Source organism: Podarcis raffonei, chromosome 1, assembly GCF_027172205.1.
Source record: "Podarcis raffonei isolate rPodRaf1 chromosome 1, rPodRaf1.pri, whole genome shotgun sequence".
In the NCBI taxonomy this organism is placed as follows: Eukaryota; Metazoa; Chordata; class Lepidosauria; order Squamata; family Lacertidae; genus Podarcis; species Podarcis raffonei.
In genome coordinates, this window is record NC_070602.1 from 77124589 (window position 1) to 77151696 (window position 27108).

General features: G+C 42.1%; 2 protein-coding genes across 7 annotated transcripts in view; one reads left to right on the plus strand and one right to left on the minus strand.

Moving 5' to 3' along the window:
- Positions 1-3620, plus strand: part of DEAF1 (DEAF1 transcription factor) — a 36407-nt gene extending 32787 nt beyond the window's left edge. For 5 of the 6 annotated variants that reach the window (XM_053394956.1, XM_053394937.1, XM_053394942.1 and 2 more), the window contains exons 12-13: positions 2045-2134; positions 2815-3620. In XM_053394956.1, coding sequence (XP_053250931.1) covers positions 2045-2134; positions 2815-2919 — 195 coding nt within the window. In that variant the 3' untranslated portion in view covers positions 2920-3620. The remainder of the gene's footprint in view (positions 1-2044; positions 2135-2814) is intronic. The other variant, XM_053394953.1, reaches the window with a different exon arrangement.
- Positions 3621-13941: 10321 nt separating this feature from the next.
- Positions 13942-27108, minus strand: part of DRD4 (dopamine receptor D4) — a 34906-nt gene continuing 21739 nt past the window's right edge. Inside the window, exons 2-4 of the mRNA XM_053395021.1 lie at positions 22708-22820; positions 20261-20814; positions 13942-14267 (exon numbers count right to left, since the gene is read on the minus strand). Coding sequence (XP_053250996.1) covers positions 14065-14267; positions 20261-20814; positions 22708-22820 — 870 coding nt within the window. The 3' untranslated portion in view covers positions 13942-14064. The remainder of the gene's footprint in view (positions 14268-20260; positions 20815-22707; positions 22821-27108) is intronic.

Below are 27108 nucleotides of genomic sequence, written 5' to 3' on the forward strand. Positions count from 1 at the left end.
GGGAGGGGAGTTGCGACTCGGCAGAGTCAAAGGGAATGTATGGTTTTATTATGGTTTGTTGGAAAAGAATATGTAAGGAAAACAATAAAAGTTTACTTTTTTAAAAAAAAGAGTCCCCGAGAGCAAGTTACACTGGGAAAAAGAAGCCCGAAGAGGCCATTTTTTTAAGATTTGCATTTTTGAAGGGAAAAAAAAGGATGGGTGATGACAAGGTCAATTCCTCCTGCTCTTTGGAAACCTAAGCAACCCTTTGGAACCTGCAACCCATCTGCACACATTTCCCTTGCATGATGTTGGCTTGTTTTTCTATCACTCCCCCCCCCCAACTTTCATTTTCATCAGGAAGCATATATATAAATCTTTTCCTGGAACTGGTATTTTGAGTTGTGAAGTAAAGTAATTCATGAAATGAGCTTAGAAATAATGAGAGCTAAAAAAATAATCAGTTGGGACTTTGTGCTTGCCACTGTTTACTGCCTTCCCCACAAATGGCCATGCGGCAAACTTTTCTGCATCCATCATCATTAGAGACACGATGAAAGCAGGAGCCTAATGAGCTCTCTTATGGGCCGTCCTGTTCCATATATCAGGTTCAGGCTGCAGACCTAAACACGTGTACTACAAAGTGGGACTCTTTTATTTTATTTTATTTTGAGTCATAGACACAGTCCATTTATTTATATACAGCATTTCCCACAAATCCACCTGTGCTCAAGGCTGCGGATATAAAAAGCAATCTGAAACTCAGTCACACAATAACAGTGCATCAATTGATTGATTTAAGAAAATACATACAGCTAATTCATTAAAAAAAAATCAAAGTGGTTCACAACAACTACATAAAGCTGTACAATTCTTACTCATTTTATATATTTATGATATTTATATATCCCACTTTTCCCTCCAAGGCTCACCCATAAGCATTCATAAGGTTGAAGAATTTGCATGAAATGCATCAGCTCTTGAAACCTATAATCAAGTTATCTTTTTAATACGCTAAAACTGCTTGAACAATTCTTGTTTATGCAAACCTATCCAGTCATACAGAAGTTACACGTGTCTGATTTCTGTTTAGCTAGAGGTGATTTTAACCTTTTCAATATTTCTAATACCATTTTAAACTGTTTTCATATAGACAATTTCAATGTTTTGTTTTATATTGTAAATATAATAATAAGGCTATCAATGGCTACTAGCCACAATGGCTGTTCCACCTCCACTGCCAGAGGAACTATGTCTCTGAATGCTGGCCGCTGAGTGCTGCAGGAGGGGATAGTAGTCTCACGCTCAGATCCTGCTTGCAGGTTTCTCCACAGGGACCTGGTTGGCCACTGTGAGAACAGGATGCTGGATTGGATGGGCCATTGGTCTGATCCAGCTAGCTTTCCTTATGTTCTTAAATTAATAAACATGTTTATTCATATCTAATCTTGTTTTGAACCATATGTGCATTTGAAGAAGTATTGAGATATATTGCTTCCTGTGTACATGGAATATTAAAGAAGGTATGGTAAAAATCCACAGTTGGTCTGTTGTATAAACACTTGAATATCTTTGGCTACATTAGGTTTTCACGACTGTAAAGTCAGAGGTATCCCTCCAAGGTGGAATCTACACACATATAAAAAAACGTTCTGAAAATGATTTTTTTAAAAAGCATTTTAAAAAATACATTGACTTTTCCATAAGGCTCACCATTGCCATCTTGTGACACGTATGTTGCACTTAAAACATTTTATTTGCAGCTGTATAGCTGAGTCCCAAGCTGACTAGTATAGCCTTGGCTTCCTTGTGGTCCTTCAGAAAACTGGAGGGGAAAAGTCTAGGGAACTGAAGTGCCTGTTTAATCCTTCCAAGTGCTCAGTTGCTGTAGGCAAGAGTCAATTTATTTATTTATTAAAAAATAAAGTATTCCCTACACAGGACCTCTGTAATTGTGCATCACTTCTGCCCTTTATCATGTATCTCGTACTATTAAGGCTTTGCAAGAGAGAGTGCTTCTTTCCTCCCCATTGACTTAGCTTCTGTGTCTGCATTGTGACAGCAATCCTGTGTAAACTGTGGTCGGGAAGCAATGAACGAGTGCACTGGCTGCCATAAAGTCAATTACTGCTCAACGTTTTGTCAGCGGAAGGTAATAAATTCCTTATACTCCGCAAAGCCAGAGAAACAAACACCCATGGCCTCTCACTTTTCAGCTGTCACCACTCATTTATTTCACTGGGGCTTGATCAGAAGGGCTGCTTGGTAGATTCCTTCACGAAAAACCCACCAACCTGAAGGACCTCCTGTTCCCATGTGAACCTACCCAAACATGAAGATTATCTAGTAAGGCCCAACTGGCAGGTTTCATTGTCTGCTGAAAAGCCCATAGCTTTTGATGGTAGCCCATTTAGGGAACAATCCCCTCCCTAGTTTTATTCCCTGGCTCTTATCCTTTTGGAGCCATGTTAAAAGGTATTTTAGTTACTCAAGTCTTTTCATGTGGTAATTTTAGGGTTGCTTTTAATGCTTTTTTGTTTTTTTTTAAAGATATGGGTTTTAATTGAATTGTTACAAAATTATTGTTTTTAGTTGGTGCTCTTAAGTTTCCAATGAGAAAATGTTTTTGGAGAGACAGGGTATAAATGGAATTTTAGTTCCCTTTTGCTAAGTGATATTAGGATTCTGGTGTATGTACTGGGGGAATCTCAAAGCAGAATGTCACCTCATAAAACTAGAATTCCGCAGCCCTTGCCCAGTGTTGCTACGTTTTTCTTTTACCCGGTAACTGCTTTCATTTCACACTCTTTGCTTTTTGCCCCTCCTGTTCAGGATTGGAAAGACCACCAGCATATATGTGGCCAGGCAGCCACAGTTACTGTTCAGGCAGAAGAAGTGGATGTTGCAGACAATGTGATAGAGAAAGTTATTGTCTGAAGAACCCCACCTCTTCCATCTAGATGGACATGTGTAGGGAACAGACTGGCTGGACCAGTAACCCCGCTGTGAAGTCCTACTGAACTGAACTCATCAGAAGATCAAACCGTGATGTTGTTTACATGTTGCTGTTCTCTAACTGTGCCCAAACTGACAAGACACGGACAAGAGAACATTTAGGGGCTCTGCGTGTTTTAAAGAAAACTCTGGAACTTACATTATGTTTACAGTCCTCTGTGTGAAACCGCTGCAAAACTGATGGACAGTTTGAATTGTTGTATCCTACAGCTCTGGTGGGTTCTTTGAAGTGACTTAAAAGGTTCTTTAAAGTGGTTTATGAGACCTGTTTTCTTTTGAGGTTCCTCCAAAGTGGTCCACATGAAACTTGAATTGTTGCCATTGTTGTTCTCTCCCTACCTCTCATGTAACAAAACGAATATGGAACAGCCCATCCCTTCAGTGGGTTTTGTGTGCTGACATTAGGGTATACCTGGACTTTGACTTTATCACTGATTTTAGTTTTGGTTGTTGCATTCTTCCATCCCACCCCCTGCAAGACAAAGTTCTCCGACATATTCAGAATTCTGTATTGTGCGGATACTGAGCAAACTGCAAAGCAGTCAGAAAACTTCCTGTAGCATTCACTCTGAGTGCAAATGCAAATCTGTGGTGTCTGAACGGCTATAAACAATTGATTTGAATGGCTATATAACAGTTGATTTGTCCAGTATCACCAAAACCTTGAGATTATAGCACAGCTAGACCTAGCCTATTCACACACCTCACATATAAAAGGCCATCTCGTCTTGCACAAAACACCCTCTTATTCGTCTTGCACAAAACACCTGAGGAGAAACTGAGAAGACTGCACTGTGTCTACGGAGGTCACTATCATTTTAATTTTCACACATCTCAGTTTGTTTTCCACCTCCACCCACTTCACTCCATAAAATAAATGATAAAACATTCTCTCATATCTCCCTGCAAGAAAGAGCTCAGCACTGATCAGTAATCAAATCAGTAAAACTAATACTTTATAAAGAGTTTACAGCTCTGATTTCGTGCTGCCAGAAATAAGCGAGAAGGTGCAATTGTGTGTTTCACCTTATTCCTGCAAGGGAATTGATTTGAAAGCTTCACCTTCCTGAGTGTTAAAATTGCAGGATATAAAATGAGCATTGGTTTTAGGCCATATTCGTTCGTATAAAAGGAAGAACGTTTTTGGGAGTCGGAGGAATGAGAGAAGCACAATAAAATGTTGCTGATATTGATAGCACTTGCCATTTTCTTTCCAGTGTCTGTCCTGGTCCTCGTATTTATTTATAAATTTGCATTATACTTAAAAATAAACTTAATAAAATAAAGAAAGAATGGCTGCGCACAATCAGATGCTCCCCAAATAGGGTTGTGCTGACTTTTGCTTCAGTGCAGCATTGAAAAGCACAATGTTACTCTGGCATTGCAAAGTCATTCACGAGTCCTTTGCAAATGCATTCTATATATAGACTTTCAATTGCACTTTGGTGTAATTTTAGGGAGGAAGGTTGTTCTTGATCATGCCAAATAACTCTGTTGCCAAATTTCCAGTCCTGGCTGCAAAGCTTTTAAAACTTCTAAGCAATGAAACAGCCCATCAGAAAGTCTTAAATAACAGCCAAATAGTGCATTTTTCTTTCATCCAGGGAAACCAGAGCTTTAAAAATCATGTCTCTGTGGTAAAGGAATTTTTCTTGCACCTTTTGCAGGTTAAATGTAATGAGCAGTATTCTCCTCAGTAGAAAGTGTAAAGTAAGGGGAACTTGTGTCATCACCATTTTGGTCCTTATGCTGAGAGTAATACAGTTTATAATCAGAATGTGGGGAAGTTATACATCTGTGTGTACTTGACGCACATCCCACACAAGAGGAATGCTTCAATGTCACCTTGTCCATTTTGTGTTGACCACTCTTAGGGATATACATGGCAATAACGTTACCTCGGTCTCCATTTCAGTGGGGTCTTTTGCAAGAAACGTTGGCTTGTGTCCAGTGCAGTTTCATGATTAGCAGTCAATGTGAGCAAGCAGTATGTCTCAGGTGTAAGAGGAAGAGGCAGAAACCAGGAAATGCCCTTCATTTGGATAAGGTAGGGGCTTTGCCTTGCTCTTCGAACTAGAATGTGAGCTCATGGGTGAATGGGAAAGATATCTGCAAATGCTTTCAACAGGTGTCATCACTTTGTGGTGAATCTTGAGGCTAAACTGGGCTTGTGATCCCAAATCACGAGCCAAAGGGCAAGATGGCATCTGTCCAGTTATAAAATCAAACAGGACTAGCAGCTGAAACTTACTTGAACACGGACAGTGGGGCAGCATCCTCTATCACACCTGGGACAGCAGGCTGTCAAGTGTTTGATGGTGAGGAGAAAGAGGGAATGGAAGAGAAGAGAGTAGCAAGGGAGGAACGTGTGCCAACACATTTCCTTGGATGCAGATGAGGAGACATGGGAGAGTTAAGCAAGTGCTTCATGGCAAAACCAGGATTTGGAGGTTGAAAGAAGGGAGAGTCCTGATATTTCCTACCTCTTTGGGGTTGTCTTGGTTATCATCTCCCTTCTGAATGGAAAGGCCACCAGTGCTATCTGCCTGTTTTTGCCACCCTGACCTTTATCTGATGAAGATAAGAGCTGACTCGACTCTTAATGAGCTGCAAAAGGAGATGGTCTTGGAAAAAGGAGCTGCTTCTTTTTCAGTCCCTTTCACATTCCTCATGTCTTCTGCTAGACTTTGGCCTTTTGTCAGAGGAGCAGTGCAATTCAGCAGGGAAACGAGACCTTTGCAAGGAGTAACTGGGTTCAATAGCATCAGGGTGACTGGAGAAACTGAGCTCAGCAGGGTTGCTTTGCATGGTGCAAACCTAAGGGCCAGATTTAGAGCACAGATGAAACAAAAATATGTCCCAACACCAGGTGTATGCCTACATCTCCCAACCTCTTCCATGGGGGGCAGGTGCCTCTCTTCTCCCTCACAACCGCTCCTAGCTGGGTATGGCAAAGGATCTAGATTGGCAGTTCAAGTTAGACACATGGAAACCTTTTTTTAAAAAAGAGAGTGAGTTGAGTTGTTCTCTGCAAGAATCTTATTGTGCTGTCAGTTCTGCTAGAAGATCTGATGTGGGAGCAATGAGCTTTGAAGCATTTCAATGCTCTACCTCCAACTATGCGCAACCAATATATTGGTAAATAAATGCAAATATTTCAAAATGGCAGTTAGCCTTCAGTAACCTCATTCCAAAGGAAACCAAGCCCAGGGAAGTGCTAGAACCTCTTAATCATTTTGCCGCCAAGAGAAGTGTAGCATGTAGAACAATATACTCCATGGCAGTTCAATCTTCCTTCCTTTCATGGTCAAGCATTTTCATGCACCTCTGGCTACTGACTTCCTTCTTACTTTCCTCTCCCCTCCTCTTTTTCCCAAGGCCCAACTTTTTCTTATCTGACCAGTTTAGCGGACACAATGTCAGGAAGCGCCATGTAGCTTTGCCTAATCACAACTCAGCGGTGCACAGCCTGTGCAAGAGGCAAAGCTTCCTTGGGAACACACTTTGTGACTCATCAAAGCGTCTCCCCTGCTCGGGCTGCTCTGCTGTGTAGTTCCTTGCTTACACTATTATTATATTTTTTTTTATAAATATTTTTATTCAGAAATTTTTCCATATAAACATAACATACATAAACATACAAAAACAAAAACAAAACAAAAAACATGTACCATTTCATATCCTAATTTTTTATGCCTTCCTTCCCCGACTTCCTCATGCCTCCCTTTTCTGTATTCCAAATTCTTATCAATTACTCAGCAAATCTTCCCTTATTTTAATTTAACTTTAAGCTAACCTCCCTTATTCTCCTTGTCTTAACCATTGCTAATAGTAACCATTTACTTTCAATCCATCATCATTCTAGCTTTCATTAACTTTGTGGTATTTCTTTAAATAGTCCTTAAATTTTTTCCATTCTTCTTGCGCTGTTTCTCTTCCCTGGTTTCGGATTCTGCTCGTCATTTCTGCCAAACCCATGTAGTCTATCACCTTCATCTGCCATTCTTCCAGTGTGGGTAGATCTTGCGTCTTCCAGTACTTTGCGATGAGTATTCTAGCTGCTGTTGTAGCATACATAAAGAAAGTTGTATCTGTCTTTGACACCCCTTGGCCGACAATACCCAAGAGAAAGGCCTCTGGTTTCTTGGTGAAAGTATATTTAAATACCTTTTTAAGTTCATTATAGATCATTTCCCAGAATGCCTTAATCTTCGGGCACGTCCACCAAAGGTGAAAGAATGTACCTTCCTTTTCTTTACATTTCCAACATTTATTGTCAGGCAAATGGTAAATCTTTGCAAGCTTGACTGGGGTTATGTACCACCTATAGATCATTTTCATAATATTTTCTCTTAAGGCATTACATGCCGTAAATTTCATCCCGGTGGTCCACAACTTTTCCCAGTCAGCAAACAAAATGTTATGACCAATGTCCTGAGCCCATTTAATCATACTTGACTTAACCGTTTCATCCTGTGTATTCCATTTCAGCAGCAAATTATACATTTTTGACAAATTTCTAGTACTGGGTTCTAACAGTTCTGTCTCCAATTTTGATTTTTCCACCTGGAAGCCAATTTTACTGTCCATTTTAAACACTTCATTTATTTGATGATAATGCAACCAATCTCTCACCTTCCCTTTTAATTTGTCAAAATTCTGCAATCTCCATTTGTCCCCTTCCTTTTCCAAGATTTCCCAGTATCTTGGCCACTTTGACTCCATATTAGACTTTTTAACAGCCTTTGCTTCCATTGGCGATAGCCACCTTGGAGTTTTGTTTTCCAGCAAGTCTTTATATCTGACCCAGACATTTAATAGTGCTTTTCTGACAATATGGTTTTTAAAACTTTTATGTGCTTTAACCTTGTCATACCACAGATATGCATGCCACCCAAAAATATTGTTAAATCCTTCCAAGTCCAAAATGTCTGTGTTTTCAAGAAGCAGCCATTCTTTCAGCCAGCAGAAAGCTGCCGCTTCATAGTACAGTTTGAAGTCTGGCAGGGCAAACCCCCCTCTTTCCTTTGAGTCCGTTAATATCTTAAATTTAATTCTGGGCTTTTTGCCCTGCCAGACAAATTTAGATATATCTTTTTGCCACTTCTTGAAACAGTCCATTTTATCCATTATTTGCAATGCTTGAAACAAAAACAACATTCTTGGCAATACATTCATCTTTATGACTGCAATTCGACCTAACAAGGAAAGCTTTAAATTTGACCAAATCTCCAAGTCTTTTTTCACTTCTGTCCAAGTTTTTTCATAATTATCTTTAAATAAATTCACATTCTTAGCTGTCATGTTTATACCCAAGTATTTCACTTTTTTAACCACAGTCAACCCTGTCTCATTCTGAAACCCCTTGCTTACACTATTATGCTAGTTGCCATTAGTTGTACAAAAAGGCAAGGCTTTGGAAGGGGCCGCAGAATTATATGAGGCGTGAGTGTTGGCCATTAACAGAGGCAAATATTACCCAGCTTGTGTGCTGCTAGTTCTGCAGACTCTCCTCGACAGGACTCAATAGAAGCAAATAAACTTAGGATTGCTGTTACCACCACCCAGTCTTGGGCTATGTAGACATTCATGTCTTAAAATGCAGTGAGACTCCTCTATTTCTCAAGTTGCATTTGCAAGTCGGTGGGCACACCAGAGAGGAGGCAGGCATGTCTTTACCTGAAGTCCCCTGGAACTCCTATTCATGAAGCTGTCGTCTGCACATCTGCAATGGCTGTCTCAAAGGGCTTAGCTGTCAAGTGAATGTGGCTTATATTTTCAAATTGGATGGAAGCTGGTTTAACAGAAAATGCACTGAGCTGTTGGCAATTTGGATGCCACTCAGCTTGCAGAAGAGAAGTTTGCATGGAGTTAAGATAGAGTGAGGGACCTCCACATTCCCAGACCATCCCTGATCTTTTAACCTATCACCTTATTTATCTCCTTGCAGAGTGATACATCTTATGTTCCATTCTGTTTACAGCTTCCTCCTCCTCACACTTCCTCTCTTGGACCTCAATATTAGAAGTAATCTTTAACTAACTATGGCTACCATGTTCAGCTCTACACTAGTTTGACCCAAACTGGAAACTTTTCTATCCAAGATACATGTATCTCCTACAATAAACCACTTTATTATTTTCTTACCAATGAGCATCTCTCTGTGTGTGATTGCAGCAGGTAAAGTGTACACTCTAATCAAGATTCCTCAGATGAACATTGCTCACTCTGCACACTAAAGGGTAACTGGACCCTGTCACCCCAATACAAACAGTAGTAGTTCTCAAGAAACTGCAGGATAGATGTGGATTGTGGCTAATGTGTACACCAGGGGTGGGAGCATGCTAGAGCCATAGCAGACTGTCTTAATTTCTCAGTTTGAAGCTATTCAGGATAAATGTTGAGAAACTGAAACAGATATAACCGAAATAATATACATTTATTTGCCTGTAGTTTTTCCTTACATTTCTCCTCCTCCCCTTTAAATGCAGTTGTGGAAGCTGCAACAGGAGACCAACAGCTAGAGAAGGAAGGAAATTTTACGGCCTCTTCCTGTATTTTTCTGCTAATAATTTATCCCTCTGCAGTGCTGCTTTTCACCCTATATATTTTTCCCTGCAGAGGGAAAATCGGATGAACAGTTTTAAGCTCCCGCCTCCCAACACACACAGACACAGACACAGACACAGACACACACACACACACACACACACACAAGCCTGGGTTAAGAAGCTCCATACCCACTTACCAGTCTTCCATCCCAGTCTCCACAGCTGACTTTAATGTTAATTAGAAATCCATGCAAAATTGTCTTTTGATTCTATCCCATTGGTACCATTGTGACACCTAAGCAATCCAGGAATCATCTCCAAAAGAATTCCCAAGGGAGAAGCTAGAAGTCATCATGGCTACAGGATTCTGTGCACATCTTTACATGATTCGTGAACTGCCTTGGGACAACAGTCCTTGGTTAAATCTCACTTGGTTGGCACATTCGAAGGTTAAAATTAGAACAGCAAATGTATTACAAAATAGCGAGTTGATTTAATCATCTGCCTCTTAATTAATATCATTAGATGAAAATAACTGAATATATTACCTGGAGCTCAATATAGTGTGTGTGTGTGTGTGTGTGTGTGTGTGTGTGTAAGAGAGCGCACTGGTGCTATTTAGGGAGGAGAGAGACATTCAGTTCAGTTGCCTTTGAAGGTTAATCTGCTGAATTCAGACTTTTTTAAACAACAGAACATAGCCATCTTTTGAAGTTTACATTCTTCCTATTTTGCAATGTTGGTCACCAGCCAAGTAATATGTACAAAAATGCAAGTAGTGGAGTAGCATGTGCATAAAAAAAACTGGGGGGACGGGACTTGCAAACTGCATTATTTTAGGGGGAAATGTTCTCCAAAATATGTATTTAGGCAAAATGTCATACAAATGTGTAATTATGAGAAATTCACACTAAAATTATGATGACTTTTCATGAAGACTTAAAAAACCCCACAAACGGATGTGAACTTGAGAACTGAATTTGAGATTGGAAAAATGGGAAACTAAGAGAAACCAGAATTGACAGATTCAGCCATCCCAAGCATAATTCCAGCCAAACTGCAACTCCTATGTATGTATAATATCTGGAGATATTAGTTCCTGGGTGTACAAGAAAACCCTGCCAGGCTCTGTTTAAATAACCCCTGCTGTGCATGCAAGGAAGGTAATGAAGCGTGAGATTGGCCCAGCCTGAAAATTGGCTTGCTTCCCTTCTTTATTACCCTTTTGGACAGTCATGAATCAGCAGGAGGTCTCTTACAAGTGGATTGCAAGAGCTTATTGAGAAATAGAAACAATAATTTTGAAATATTCAGCAGGAAGCAGTACATGCCCGGGTTTATATGGAGTTAGTTCAGCAAAGCATGTCTTATAAACTGTGTGTGTGTGCATGAGATTTTATCTTTAATCAGGCAGACATCCTGTTTGTGTTTTCATTTTGTCTGGAGCATCATTATATAAACTGGATGGGTTGACTTAAATTGTAGGGATAGTGATTCCAGGGATGAATGGAGTTTGATGTGTGGATTTGGGCCTTAGGAGAGCAGGGCAAACTCTACAAGAGCCTTTTCCTATATACTTTCAGTTTCTCGGCTCAGGACAAAATTTTCTGCTCTTGTTATATGGAGACCTTTATTTCTATATGGAAAAATATTTTAAAACTATTTTTAAAAATATTATTTATTGATTCATCTGTCGAGTTCCTTTTTTTGGCCCAGATTTTTCACATAATTTGTCTGTCATCATCAGGAAAAAGTCTAAAGATGCTAAGAAAAGTTTCCCTGTAGGATTTCATGATGAACTGGAATTCCTTGGACTGGGTGGGCTGAGAATAGGGCTGGCTCCTTGCTCAGTTGTTGTGATTCTTTGGTCCCAGCCTATTGACTTCCCAAATGGAATGGTACACTATCCATGGAAAGATGTCAAGAGGCAGAAATTGGAAGGAACTTTAAATTCTCCTAAAAGTCAAGCTAACGGAATATTACAAAAGGGGGGGGGGAGAGACTTTATTAAGTATGCTCTGCAGGTGGCTTTCACAATGTTGGGTTTTCAGTATAGTGGAAATATTGTGCATTTTAAGAAGAAAAATCAACTTTGTAGAGCTACCTGCACAGCGTACTTAATACTAGAGGTCATCAGAGGAGCGCATCTGTCCAAGAAGCTGCTCCTCTGACGACCTCTGTGTTGCAATGGGTCAGTGCATCTGGCTGTTAACCAGAAGACTGGTGATTCAAGCCCACCTAGGGATAGCTGTGGAGAGGATTCCTGTATTGCAGGGGGTTGACTAGATAATCCTCAGGGTCCCTTTCAACTCTACAATTCTATGGTTCTTTAAGAGAAGGCATTCAATCATTTCCCTGGTCCATCTCAGGTTCTGTTCACCCACCAATTTTTTTTTGTCTTGCCTAGAATCATTCTGATGAGATTCCCAAGCAAATGAAGGGAAGTGGATGGGCCATAGCTCAGTGGCAGAGAACATCCTTAGCAGGTAGAAGATCCCAGCTTCAATCCCTGATGTCCCCAGGTGGATTTGGGAAAGTCTCCTGCCTGAATCCCTGGAAAGCCACTGCTAACCAGGGCCAACAATAGATGGACCGATGAGCTGACTCAGTATAAGGCAACTTCCTACATTCCTATGAATGAATTGCTCTCCAGCTACCCTGCTCCAAGGATCATTAGCAATTAAGTGGCATGTCTGCTCCATTCCCATAACATGTTCCACAGACTTGCCTCGTGGAGATCAATACGGACAAAATAAGCAAAGCATATTGAACTGCAATCTCTGCTTTTACTGCTGACCTCTGGCCTTCAGTGGCCACAATTTATGCAGAAGTGTACATAAACCCATATCATGCTTATCTGGACTCCACTGAACTAGGTCTTTTAATCACTGCACGCAGGTCAAACATATAGTACAGTGCTACCTTGGTTCTCAAACTTAATCCGTTCCGGAAGTCCGTTCCAAAACCAAAGCGTTCCAAAACCAAGGCGTGCTTTCCCATAGAAAGCAATGCAAAACGAATTAATCCATTCCATACTTTAAAAAAACAACCCCTAAAACAGCAATTTAACATGAATTTTACTATCTAACGAGACCGTTGATCCATAAAATGAAAGCAATAATCAATGTACTGTACTATAAAATAAATAAGACAGTATTGTAGATGATAAAAATGAAAATTTAATTTTCCCCCCTTCCCTGTACTGATGATAGTCATTGTGTGGATGGGGGGCTTTTATCCATTTTCGCAGTCACACAATCAATCAATCAATCAATCAATCAGTAGATGAACTGAGTTCCACACAGTCACAAAAACAAATTAACCGAAAAAGCCTCAAAAACAAAAAATAAATAGCAAAAACAAAAGCACCAAACTTAATCCATTCTGGAATTCCGTTTGATTTCTGAAATGTTAGAAAACCAAGGCACAGCTTTTGATAGGTGCAGGTATCCCGGAAACAATAGCTGACAGCTGCATCGAATGTTCAGCTTCCAGAAATCGTTTGAAAACCGGAACACTTACTTCTGGGTTTTCGGATTTTGAGAAACAAAGCGTTTGAGAACCAAGGAACCATTGTACATACATGACACACATTTTCCTGCCACATGTCTTTCCCATGCTGCAGGGATGTTCAGAGCCTGGTAAAAATTGTGCTATGCTTCTGATCAAAGGGTGTGGAACTGGCCAATGTTGTAGGCTACAGTAGTGGAGGGGATAGATTGCTATAGACATGGTGGCCATGTTTGTTTTCTTCCCCCTTTGCTCAATTCCATAGCCCTTGTGAAAGGCCCCAGGCAGAGATAAACATCTATTGGTGATTGTCAGTTATATGGTAGTTATGTTTTAAAATCTTTTTATTTTAATGATATAAAATAATAAGCGTTAGAAACTAGGAAAGGTTTTACAGCACCACCAGAAGGTGCTTTAATTCTTTTCTAGGGGAAAATGGTACCATAAATTGGGGTGGGAGGCAACCACTGCAAATGCTTCTTAGCACATGCTGGAACTTGGCATGTAGATGCACACTTGAAGGTGGTACACAGGGGTGATGACACGTTTGTTTTAGGCCACATCAGCAGTCTCACCAAAAGTAGTAGCCTCTCTATCAGCCTTCCCCAACCTGGTGCCCTCCAGATGTTTGCATTACAGCTGCCAGCAGCTTTAGCCAGCATGATGGGAGTTGCATGATGGGAGTTTCTCTTCAAAACATCTGGAGAGCACAAAACTGGAGGAAGGCGGCTCCATCTGACAATAAAAGAGTTATTTGAAAAGATCATTTGTGCCGTGGATAAATGGCTATGTCCATAATTGTTGTGCATTCAAAAGAGGAACTGCATTGTTGTAGCATCTGTCTTCACCCAACCGGAGGAAAAAAGACTGAAGCACACAGTAATGTAGCAAGAAATAAAACTTTAATAAACTATACAAAGAAGTTAAATTTGTCTGGCTCTTTGCCTTGTGTAGTACACTCTGTTCTATATTCAGAATCCAGTTCTATGTTTAGAATCCAGCAGTGTTAGCAGAAGATGTGCAAAACTTTGCGGAAGTAGTTCCTAAATTCAGTGTTGAAGACGGTGTAGATGATGGGGTTGAGGGCACTGTTGACGTAGCCCAGCCATGTCACAATGCTGGTTACCTCGCTGGGGATGGTGCAGGAGTGACACAAGGCTCTGGTTATGTGGACCACAAAGAAAGGAGTCCAACAGAAAAGGAACACACCTGTGGCAGACAGAGAGACAAGGACAAACAAACTTAATTTCTGATTGCTGCAGGCTCCCCACGAAGCCAGAGGTCAGCTAACTTAAATCTTCAAATCTCTGTGCCTCCGTTTCTCTGATGCAGAAGAGTTTCATTCAAGAATAACGTCAATTAGCAACTTGGAAAAGTGGAATGGATTCTACAATGCCAGGCGAAGTGTCATTAGTAAGCTCATGACCCCCAGTGCTATTTCTTTATAACTCCTGAATCAGGAGAGGCAGTGAAGCCCTGGCTCAGTGTCTGGACCCAACACTGGGCTGGATGAGAGTGAAAAAGCTGAGCCTTAACCCTGACAAGAAAGAGGTGTCTGTGGGTGAGTACAAAGCTGCCAACAGATGGATATAAAGGGCTGGATTTGGTGGAGAGGGGAGCAGACCAGCAGAGGCCTCAGACTCTTAGCTTTATTTATTTTTTTAAAGCAAGTCAATCAGGCAAAAATGAAGACAGCTCTAATGCTTCAGCACACAGTAGGCAGCACCATTGCTAAGGACACTTAATCCTTGTTGCTAAGCAAACAAAGGAAATAATGTTGACTCTTCCCAACTGGGAAGCTGATTGGAGGGAGATACTGAGGTATTTTGTTTTTGTTTTGTTTTGATAATATTAAAAGAATACAATTTATTTTGTTTAAATTGGTACTGAGGCAAGGAAGAAGGGCTACCCCTATGCTATCCATATAATCAGTTATCAGTAATCAATATATTCATATATGCTCACACATAATCAGGGCTTACAGTATTTTATAATCCATTTTGAATCAAAGGGAAGCTGTGCCTTAGCTAACTGCATACTGCTTGAAACAGCAAAATTAGGAGCCGACCTTTCCCCTACAAACATCCGTGTACCCTGGACATGGGGAAGACGTGAATCAGAGATTCTGGTACAAAATCCCCTCAGATACAGGCTAAATTAATCCACAGAACAGGAAGAGCAAAACCACAAAATCTCCAAACTCCCTGTCCTGTTATAACTAGGGGAGAGGTTAGACAGAGCGTCACTGCAAGCATCGGAAAGCAGAACTAGAACTCCGTGCTTGACCAGTGCTTGACCAGGAGCTGGTAGCATGGCAAGAAGCTTGCTAATTGGCTAATTTTCACTGACAATATCGTGACTGTCTCATGGTTGTCTCATGATCTATGATTTGCTGTGATCTGCTCAGGTATAAAGACCTCTGGATTTCTGTCAATCGGGGTCCCAGTTCCTTTTGGAAGAGATTCCAAACTGGGTCCTTATTGCCTGGCAATAAACTTCACCTTCTTATTCTCCATTGCTGAGTCTGCCTGATCCTTATTTAACACCAAGCGAGTACCTGCTTACGTTCACGTGCTTCAGTACCACTATCATCAGTGCCACCTCAGCACTCAAATCCATAACTAAATAAGCGCCGAAGAGGCCCCCACACAAGCAGAGCCATTTCTAACTCCCTGCCTAAGGGAACTCTTCTCACCCCATGTGTGAGATTATTAGAGAATCCTCTGGTGTCTGGTTCAATTATTGCCCTGAGTGTGTAAAACAACAAATCTTTCAGTGCATGTGTCTTTCCCACGTGCTCAGTGTCATATTCAAACTGAGTCATTGTGCCTGTGCAAACCATAGTTAATTACTTAACTGAGGCAAGAATGGGAAACCTGAGCCATCCTGATGTTGTTGGGATTCCATGTCTCACATTAACCCCAGCCAGCATGGCAAATGGTGGGAATGGTGGGACTTATAGACCAACAACAACTGGAGGGCCACAGGTATCCCATACATGGGTTAAGGCCTTTGTATACTGCCCTTTTAATATTTAGGCCAGTAAGAGTACATTGACTTGTACATTTTGGGAGGCAATTGCCTGAACACCAGCATAGGAATCTTATAATCAAACAGAGGATCTGTGGCCAGGAGGATGCAGTGCTGGTAAGCACCAGCATTACAACCAAATTGGGCTTTGGACATTATATATATACACACACACACCTGCATAACAATAAATCTTCATTTAATACAAGCCAAGATCTTTATGCTGAAGCCAGTACACAATGGGGGAGGGGAGAGATGGGGGAGATGTGCTTGGATCCAATAGTTGTCCCCAGCTTCATAAAACATTCTTCATAAAACACTGAATGATCATCTGAAGTAGGTCTGCATCTTACACACGGGGGGGGTGGGCTGAGTCTTATTTTCATCCATGTGTGGACAATGAAAGTGCACAGGGGAACGGTGACCAGATTACCATTTTCAACATGGAGCAGAGCTCCTATGCTTTTACAGGAGGGAGATGTAGTTTCCTCTGCCACAGAAGAAGCTGCAACCTGCCCAAATCGCTCTTGGGAGACTTGCTGATGCTGTACACTGCAGGGCTTCATGGGAGAGGCATCGTGACAGGTCGTAAAGGCTTCACCCAACCCCTGTGTTTAGCCTGAGAGCTCTTCAGCAGACAGGTACCCTTTACTACTCAACAGGAGGGAAGCTGGTTATAATTTTTACAAATGCCTCAGAAAGCCTGCGAGTTTAGTCTACAATTAGCAGAAAAGCCCCCAAAGAGGCAAATTGCTGGCGGAGGAGAGGAAGCCCTTAAGCACTGAAGAGAAAGAAAAAGATTTCACAGCTGCAAGGGTCCATTATGTGACCATTTAGTTTGACCTGAATAAAGCTGGTCACAGAAAAAACACATAGCCAGTTCTGGTACTGAAGGCAGGCTTCTGGCACAGCTTCTCACATAATTTCAAAAGGTTTTTTGACAATAATGGGTTCTATCACCACTCCCCCGCTCCAACCTCTTGGCCCACCATTCTGCTGAATTTTCTCCTGAGATTGCTGAAATATGCTATTGGTTTTCTCATTAAACACCTCCATTAAAATGAAATTTCCATTAAAACTTTCCTAATATAGCATTGTTGCTTGCCACCCCAATCTCTGAGCAGTGCAAGATTCCAGGGGTTCCAGGTGCTTACCCAGGGTTCGTGTTTTCTTTGGAATGAGGCACAGCAGAGACTGTGGTATCTTTAGAACAGATGGTTTATTTACACATATATACAATGGAGGGAGGTCACAGCATTAACACCCCAAAGGGGCCTTGCTTCTCCCAGAACCATAGCCTTTGATTCCAGCAGAAGTCAGCCATGGCTCTCTGACCCTTTCACTGAGATGCAGAGGCTGTTTAGGAGAAGTGCCAGAGCTCATTGCATGCAAAAGGTTTCGAGTTCAATTCCTTGGATCTCTAGGTACGGCTTGGAAAAACTCATGCCTGAAATCTGGAAGAGCCCCTGCCAGTCAGATGGACCTGCGGTCTGACGTGGTACAAGGAAGATTCCAACATCAAAAGAGCAGTTCCAGTTCCAATTTAAATGGCCCAGTCATGGCCACCTTTGATGCTACAGAAATAATGCGGACAGCACTGTTAGCATTAAGCAGTTCCTAGTCACAGGGGCACCAATGCCTGCCACAAAGGAGGGCCCATTTAGAGTACTCAGGGTGGAATATATAGGAGAAGTACCGTATTTTTCACTCTATAAGACGCACCAGACCACAAGACGCACCTAGTTTTTGGAGGAGGAAAACAAGAAAAAAAATATTCTGAATCTCAGAAGCCAGAACAGCAAGAGGGATCGCTGCGCAGTGAAAGCAGCAATCCCTCTTGCTGTTCTGGCTTCTGGGATAGCTGCGCAGCCTGCATTCGCTCCATAAGACGCACACACATTTCCCCTTACTTTTTAGGAGGGAAAAAGTGAGTCTTATAGAGCAAAAAATTCGGTAACATTTCCTGCTAGTGTCTGACAGTGCTCTTTACATTTCATGCATTACAGGGGGGGAAATCTAAACTTTGTATGCCCTCCTCAATTTTCCCCCACTAATCATGCTTTATGGAAGTTAAGTGCACTGATTCCAATTTGCAAAAGCTAGTGCACCCTCTGATAACAGGTTGTAGATGCTCTAGTGCCTCAGTCGAAAGACTCATGTATGCAACAAAGCAAACAATGTACACAGCTTCTTCTGCACTGCACAGCCCTTTCCATGTACAGAACTATTCCCTTCACCACAGTGAATGTGGCAGCCCTTGTAGAAGAGGGAGCACCATGTGGGTGCCCCATATATACCCTCACCAGATGAGGTTGCTTCTCTGTAGGTGGTCTGACATTCTGCTAAGTAGGGTTTCTCAGCAGTTCTGAAATTCAGGCAATCAGCCATGTCAAAGGAACTGTTATGACAGGCACTTTTGACAGATTTGAAAGGTTTTGGTTTTTGTTTAAAAAAAGCACACACTCCAATTCTCAGGGTGAGTATGGTGTGTGTTCAGTACAAGGGTGTACTTTTGACCCAGTACCTATTCTGTACCCACTTGGGATATTTCTAATGTCAGATATTATGGCGCACAATCATTGACCACGGGTGCAAGCCAACCCTACTATTAATTATACTATCCCTTTACGATAAAAATAAAAGAGATCCTCAGCTCATCCATACACTTATCTCCTTTGTCAGATAGCAGGTAGAGCTGTTCCCTTGCTCCTCAACGCAGCAGGAATCTCTGCATGTCTTGAATGAAGCAAGAGATCCTATCAGCCATCCATGGAAGAGCCAGGCTAGCATATATGTTCAGAAGCAGAATGCCATTCATGGGTGGGAGCACTGATTCTTCTCTTTTGTCAGAGACTTAGACTTGAAGGCGGAGAGGGGATGAGTGAATCATGCAAGAAATTAAGCACAACTGGCATATGTTACTTGCGGAAAGATTCCTGCTACTTAAAAATTCAAATTGTAGCAACAAAGTTATGCTGTGCACTGCTCTGCCACATAGGCCAGTTCTAACAGGACAATGCTGGGGAACCATTGGCCCTCCAGATGCTGTTGGACTCCAACTCCCAACAGCATGGTCAATGGTCAGAGATAATGGGAGTTGTAGTCCAACAACATCTGGAAGGCCAAAGGTTCCTCATCCCTGTAACAAGACATCCAGCAGCAAAAGGTGTGTCATATATATTTTTCAAAATCTTCCAACAGGAGGAAGAGTTAGATTAAGATTCAAGTGGATTTCCACTATTATGTGGAAAAAGGTGTTTTAGAGAAACTGAAATGTTCTCTGAAAGGTGCCCACAAAAGCGTCCCCCTTTTTGTCTAATTTGCACATTATGCTAAACCATGGCTTATTAAACTATATTTTATCAAACCATGGCTTAGTGATATGTACAAACCTTGCTGTGTGTGTTATTGTTGGTTTATGAACTGTGTTTTAATTATGGCTTGGTGCTACATGTGAACCCAGCACCTTACCTTAACAGCATTTTGGGGGTTTTTTTTGGCTACCCCGCCCCCAAACTCACCTCAAGCTACAAAGGAATATAGCAAGAGCTGCTGGGAAACAAAAAAAAAACTCTGAAGAAACAAGCCTTGGTTTGATCTCCTGTTGCACAATTCACAGTCAACCCATTTAAATCAGTATAACACCACTTTAAATAGTCATAGTTTCCTCTTAAGAATCCTGGGAATCCCAGTTTCTTAAGGGTGCTGAGAGTTGTTAGAAGTCCTTGCTATTCCGCTCACAATTTCCAGGATGGCTTAACAATCAATTCCTCATCCCTGGGAACTCTAGAAAGGGAGGGGCTAGCTGAAGTCAGACTGAGATAGGTGGGGCAATGCCCCATTTGCCCTAATGAACCTGACTCTGCTGCATGTGGTCGTGTAGGGAGACATACAAAGGACCCAGTCTGACACAGCTACTTAGATAAGCAACACCCAATCCCATCAATTTGGTGCTTTTGTTTAACCAGCTATCAGCACTGTGAGGTGAAGAGAGACAACAAGAGTAAAGAAAATTAGGGTAGATGTGCCCTATGGTCTGCATATTAGAATCCCAAATCCCACAACTGGTTACTGCCTGCTTCCCATTTCTGTTAATACGAGCCTTCTAAATTGTATCTGATCCCTGTTGCTTCTCAGTCCTATTAAATAACCACTGAGCATTGAATACTCACCAACCACAACCGGCAGCACCTTCATAGCTTTCCTCTCTCTGCCATTGATCTTTGCCTGCTTCCTTTTGAGTCCTTTATGTGGTGGGTATCTGAGGTGTGGGTAGGACACAGTCTGAATCCCATTGGTCACGTAGTCCCTGGGAAAAGAGCACTCGGAGCAAGTATATCGGTTGCGCTCCTCCAACTTGACCTCAGCCTGGTTCCTCTCAATGACAGGTGGCGGACAATACAGTGGCCTGTTGCCCAAGTAGATGCTGCTCTTCAGTTTGGCCTTCCGGGCTTCCTCCCAACGCCTAAGTCCCTGGAACATGGCACAGTACAGGACCAGCATGACAGGGCAAGGAATGAAGAAGGAGCAAATAGAAGAGTACACAATGTAGTTGTTATCCTCCAGCTGACACAATGTAGGGTCCCGGTCTGGAACATTGTTGAGGCCAAAGATGACCGGGGAGGCCACAGCAAAAGCAAAGATCCATGTGGTGGAGATGAGGACCAGCTGCCTCAGGTCAATTTGCCGCCGGTTATAGTTCAGTGGGATGGAGACAGCAATGAACCTGGAATGACAAAGAAGAAGGTGAAGCTGGGAGTAGTCTTGTGGGAGTGGATGGCCTACAGCATCTCAATCTCTACCATCAGGTGGCCAACATAGTTGTTGCTGTTGACTCCAACTCCCATCACTTCTGACTGCTGGGAATGTTGGTGGGAGATTAGGGGAGTCCAACAGCATATGGGGGCACCAAGTTGGCTATCCAAGCTCTAGGAATCCAGCCAGGATGTATGAATGCACACACACACTGTCAGAGGTAAACAGCTTTTGCTTCATTAATCTGTTCTTATATCAAACATATCCCTGAATGTTTCTCCTGCTCCCATCAATCTATTCCCTGAAATTTGTTTTCTCCCTTGCTGCCCTTATGTTGGGAAGTGTTTCCTAGAACATCTTACTTCCTTCAAAACCCACCTTTTCTTTGAAGTCTTTGTCTGTACCCACTAGTCCCCATTGCCTGTTGTAGCTTGCCCCAACCTGTTGCCTTCCTGATGTTGTTGAACATCAACCCCAGTCAGCACAGTCCAAGCTTATGATCACCTAGAGAAGCCCCTTTCAGATGTTATCCCTCCACACACTGAAAGAACAGATGGAAAGGAAAGAAGGTCCCTGGGCACTAGGCCTATGCCACAACATCCTTGACAGCACCACACCAGCCTGTCACTTATTGAGTGGGAGATCTGATGGGGGATTCTATGTGTGTTTGGCTGATTGTTTTTCAAGTTTCCCTATGTGATCAGGAACTAGCTGCCTTGAATGGATCAAAGCTGCATGTTGGACTGTTGAAACTGATTAAAAAACAAACAAACCAGCATGTGCTGGACCAATTTATAATATATATCAAGGAATATATATTATAAATAATTTGCTAAAACTATTTTCAAGTGGACCGCCAAACAAAACAGTAAATTAACACTGGGAAATCTGTATCCATCAATGACCTAAAATGACTTCTGAACAGGGCATATTTGCTAATGGAATAGTTGTATACTAGTTCAACAAAATTATAGCTTTTCAGTCTTTAGACAGGAGTTCTGTGGTCCAGAGGTAATACGGACAGATGCAGGCTCAGCACAAGCTTGGTTGACAGCCAGCAGTCTAGGGAACAGTTCTACTGAACAAAGGCTTTTGCTTTCACAGGACTCAAATTCCTTCTTTCCATTTGTGAAATCTGTGGAAGAGACATAAAGTGGTGCAATTGTATCAGACCAGCCAGCTCAACAGCCAGCACAACTGACACCAGCACCAACCGTACGGGATCAAGCTTCAGCACCAAGATCTCAACCAGCTCAGACAGGGGACCCTATTCCCTATTGGATAGATCACTGGTTTAACTGGTGGATTGGGACCCATTGCCGGGACATGGCATAATCCAAGATGGGCTGCAGCAGTAGCAACACCATCATACAAATACATGGGTAAAAAGAAAAAGAAATGGGTCCCCAAATACATGTTTGGGTTAAATGTGAGTCCTGGATCTGAAAAGGCTGAAGACTACTGGGGTAGACAGACCAGGATATATCCAGTTCAGAATACACAGTGCCAGAACTCTGGATTGTCTTGATCGATCTAAGGATTTGAAAATGCTCCAAAATATATCAGACCTCCACTCTTGAAGCTACCTCATCAGTTGTACCCTGGGGACAAGGAGGTTTTTAATCTGAAAGTGATGGTATGTATCCAAACTGTATTATTATAGGATGGCAAGTTATTCCAAACGCCTTCTGAGGCCCCTACTGCAGTTCATGTGTTGTTGTTTATGAATGAAACTCAAATCCAGCTGGAAGCTGTTCAAGTGTTGGGATGTGAACACATGAATGTGTGGATAGTGGTGGACAGGAATATAATGAAGCTGGGAAAATCCCAAAAGCTGAAATCCAAGGCAGGCAAAGGAGCTTACCGATCAACGCTGATTGCGCAGAGGTTGAAAATGGAAGCTGTGCACAGCATCACATCCATGGTCATCAAGGCATCGCACAGGACTGTGCTCAAGGACCACACACCTCCCTGAAACTGAAGACAGAGAGAGAGCATCAGCTGAGAGGGAGTTCTCACAGCACCAGCCATGACTAAGATGCCTCCCCATATCCTCAAGAGATTCTAAGCTTGCCTCTGCTACTTTTCTCCAAGAAAGTCCTCCTCAATGGTTGACTAGAGGTCGCCAGAGTGCAACCAGGATTTCTGAGCTGCAGCTTTAACACTACCAATAAAGTGAGAGGTGAAAGTAACTTCTCCTGCACGTTCCTTGCTCAATCCTTTCATTTGGCACCCCATGCCCACTGTCCATCATACCCACAAGTCCTACTTAATGCAAGGGAAGGGGTGGGTGAAAGGAATGGGAGGGAAACAAAGGGGAAGGGACTCTTTCAGAGAGTAGCCATGGCTGTAGTACTGCTTCCTGTTTGACCATTAGCTTTAAAGATGTAAAGCAAATCTCTAGGTAGCAACCTTCTTAGCTCCGGACAGGTGCCATTCCAGCAAAATGCAACCTTGCCTTGGGGTATATAAACCACTGCATATCTCACTTGCTTTACATCAGAATGGGGGAGATTTGTCCTGACAGGGGTACAGGAGGCCATTGATACACTCGGGTGCAGAGAGAGTCTAATGCAATGGCTCTTTAGCTCCCTGCCCCCAACCCAAGATCAGCTGCAGTGGCACAATACTTCCTTTGTAACCAAGCAACCAACGGTGAGCCCCAAAGCATCACCTCTTCATAAGATAACAGCATCGCAGAACCTTCCTTTTTCACCTTAATGCGTATTAATAGATCTCAAACACGTCTGCAAAATCTGGGATTGTCCTAGAAAGAAAATAAGTCACAAAACCCTGCACTAATGTCAGCTAATCCTTGCTCTGCCGTTACTATATATCTCCCGCTGCAATGACGTTAGCGCAGGTGGATTATTCGCACCTTTTGGGCTACAGCTTCCTTATCCCTTAACTTTCAAACTGACTTCAGGGTCAGGCTAGGAGAAGGTTAATGTTCTGCATAGCCTCATCAGCTTCCCACACATTTGCAGGTAACGTAAGAGACCCCCAGGTTTGCTACACGCACATAGCACAACTGCTTGTCTGGAACACACAGGTCTCTGTCAAATTAAAAGAATTAATGGAGCCAAGACAAAAGTGTGGTTTGGTTGATATAGTTTTTACTTGTTCTGTAATGTAAAAATTTGTTTTTAAAACCATATTGTTAGATAAAAGTTTTGGTCTGTGTAGAAGAGCTTTAGGGAATGGAGAACTTCCCCTTTACTTCACCAATAAACCAAATTTCTATGGCAGCCTTCCTCAACCTGGTTTGGACTGCATTTTCTTAGCCTGGGGCTGATGGGAATTGCAGTCCCAAACATCTGGAAAGTGCCAGGTTGGGGAAGGCCCTTCTGTGGGAGGCAGTTGCTGTGCACATGTTAGGCTTGGCGTTGTGCTGCTCCCTTGCTTTCTGTCAGGGCAAAAGAGGGAGGCAGTGCATCAAGGAGAGAATGGGCAAATATGTTAGTTTGGGGGGGGCGTTTCTCAGTTTCTAAGTTTAATTACTGTTATAAATCATTATTATTAATGTATGTATTACTTGCACTTCACCCCAAGTCTGGTTCTCCACATTTCTACATCAGTTTGCAAAAAAGGAAAGGAAAGAAAAAGTACTCATTCTATAGACTCCTCACATTTCCAGAATATGTTCTTGCTAGGAGAACCTAAGTGAAAGAGGCTGCTTTGATGCTCACTCTTATTAGAAGTTCAGAATTTCCAAAGCCAGCTTTGAAAACGATTTCAAAAGTATTTTGAACTTTTAATTAAAGCACTGGTAAATGTAAGGTGGTGTGCAGTTTGTGCTAAAAGAAATGACCAAAAAATATGTCCCAAGGTAACTCAGCATGAAGTAGGTTAGACTTTGCACATGTCATGTGCCCAGAACCATCTCATGAACTTTCCTTTGCTGAACTGAGGTTTCAGCTTAGTGTTTCCCATGTCCAAACTCATCATTTTCTGGTGCTCATTATCAGTTGTAAACCATCAAAGCAATAAAATGCTGCTTATAGGAAACTTTCTGCACCCAAAAGGAGAAGCGAAATCTTGACAGCTCAGTCCCAGAGATCTTTATATCCTTACCATTGCAGCCCTAGGCTTGGAAATCCTTGCAATAAAAACTGCTGGAACCTGGGCAGTGCTTAAAGGCAAAGTGTAGTGTGGGTCTAGAAGTGAAGCCTGCAGGCTGAGCCCAAAAGTTTGGGGCATGTATAATTATGGAGCCTCAGTAGCAAAGCCCAATGCAGTTTGTTCATTTGTAGCATGAGTGGAGAACCTGTGGCCTTCCAAGCCATGTTGAACTCCCATCGCACCTGGCCATGGTCCATGCAGCTGGGGTTGGAGGGACCATGAGCATCTGGAGAGTCACAGGTTCCCCACCACTGACTTATAGTGTACAGCCAACAAACAAGCAGCTGAAGAGAAAACTGCCTAAAGCAGGAAATCTGGTCTCGCTCCTTGCTTTTCTGGAAACCAGTCCAAGAGAATTAAGCAAGAAAATGGGCAGGGGTGTGAAAAAATTAATGTGCTTGAAGTATAAATCTTCATTCTCTCTTTTTAATCATTGCATTGTTTCTTTCTTCTCAGCAAATAACAGACTTACCCACATTCCAGCTTGCCTATCATGAAATACCCACAGCTGCCAAATTCATTTATAGTCAACATTTTTAGAAAAGTACTTGGCAAAGACTGGACTCTTTTCTTGGGATTTGTAAAAGAGAAATGGGATCTAATTTGACCCGCATCTGATAAAATAAAAAACACAATAGGGTTACATTAAGTTCTATAATTGGTTCACTTGATAGAGCTATTGTAGTTTTAATCTCACCTTCACACTCCCTTCCTTATTAAATTACATATTCTTTCCTACACTCTTAAAACTGTTAACAGGCCATTTGGTCAAGTCATTATCTGCCTTTCTCATTCTACTTTAAAATCCTTATGCTATCCTCTTAAATGGGAAAGTAAAAATGGTATAGGCCTAGTTCTTCTCTGAGGTAATAAACCTGTGCCTAGCACTATTTCATTCAGACTGCAGTTGTGGGTTTCAGAAGACCAATTGCTCCTCCACAGAAAACTATTTCTTCCAGATAGAAAACTAGATATTAGAGAGATGCGTTTTAGGCTTCTTCCTGGCATGTTCGTTTCCTGTGTTTTTAAAAAATATTTCAAAACATTTTTTATACATCAAAGTCATGTACAACCTTATTAAGACTAACTTATTGTTCAACCATATCACAATAATTCTAGTAATAAATCCAAATCTTCAGTAGGCAGCACATGTTCAGTAAATATCAATCATCAGGAAATGCCAGGGTAAACAAATGAGTGTTTAACGTGCACTTAAAGCATACTATGGACGGTGGGTGCTATATTTCCAAAACGAGGTTTTTCCATATGCTGGGCGCTACCACCAAAAAGACCCTTCTCCCGGTGGTCTGGAAACCAGGGGGTGGGATACACCCAGAAGGGCTTTGTTTGCTGATCTCAATATATGAACAGGTTTGTGAGGGAGAAGATCTCAGATATATGAATGTGTTATGTGGGTTTACAAAGCATGGTTACTAAGTCACTTATTTTGTGCTAACCAGCATTTGTGTTAGTGCCTATGAAATACAAAGCTCTGGCTATCACCAAGAATAAATAGTTTGAAATTGCTTTGGAGAGAAGAGAACATAGGTTCACAAAGCTGTTTCCTGCTTTTTGAACCATGGCTTACCACCAAGCATTCTCTCTGTCTTTGTGCACCTGCACAGAATTCTGACTCTGGCAGCTTCCCCACCACAGGGGCAAAGCAAAAGGACAAGGCCATACATACCATTGTGTTGATCTGATTAACTAAATCTGGCCTGAAAGGGTTTGGATGCAGCTTGAATTAGCAGAGACTAGAAAACGGGTGAAGGAAGAGGCAAGCAAAGGTGACTTTGGAAACGCATGGTACTGTTCATCCAAAAACAACCAGACGATAAAGCCAGATGTTCAGCGGCCAGGTGCCATAAACGGCAACTGCCAAAACAGGGAATTGCACACACTGAGATAATCGGCTCTCATCTCCACAGGCTCAGCATCTGCTCCTCCCTCTAACCCTTCTCTATTAGAGGGGCAACAGTGGCTGAACTGGACAGGCGATCAGTTCTGCTGCAGCTTTATTACCTCTGCCCCATTTTATTCTTAACCCAAAAACATTGCTGGGGAAACAGCTGGTTCCTCACTGGCAGCAAGCAATTCGTTTCCCCTCATCTCTCTTTCTCCAGGTCTCCTACAAAGACGGCCA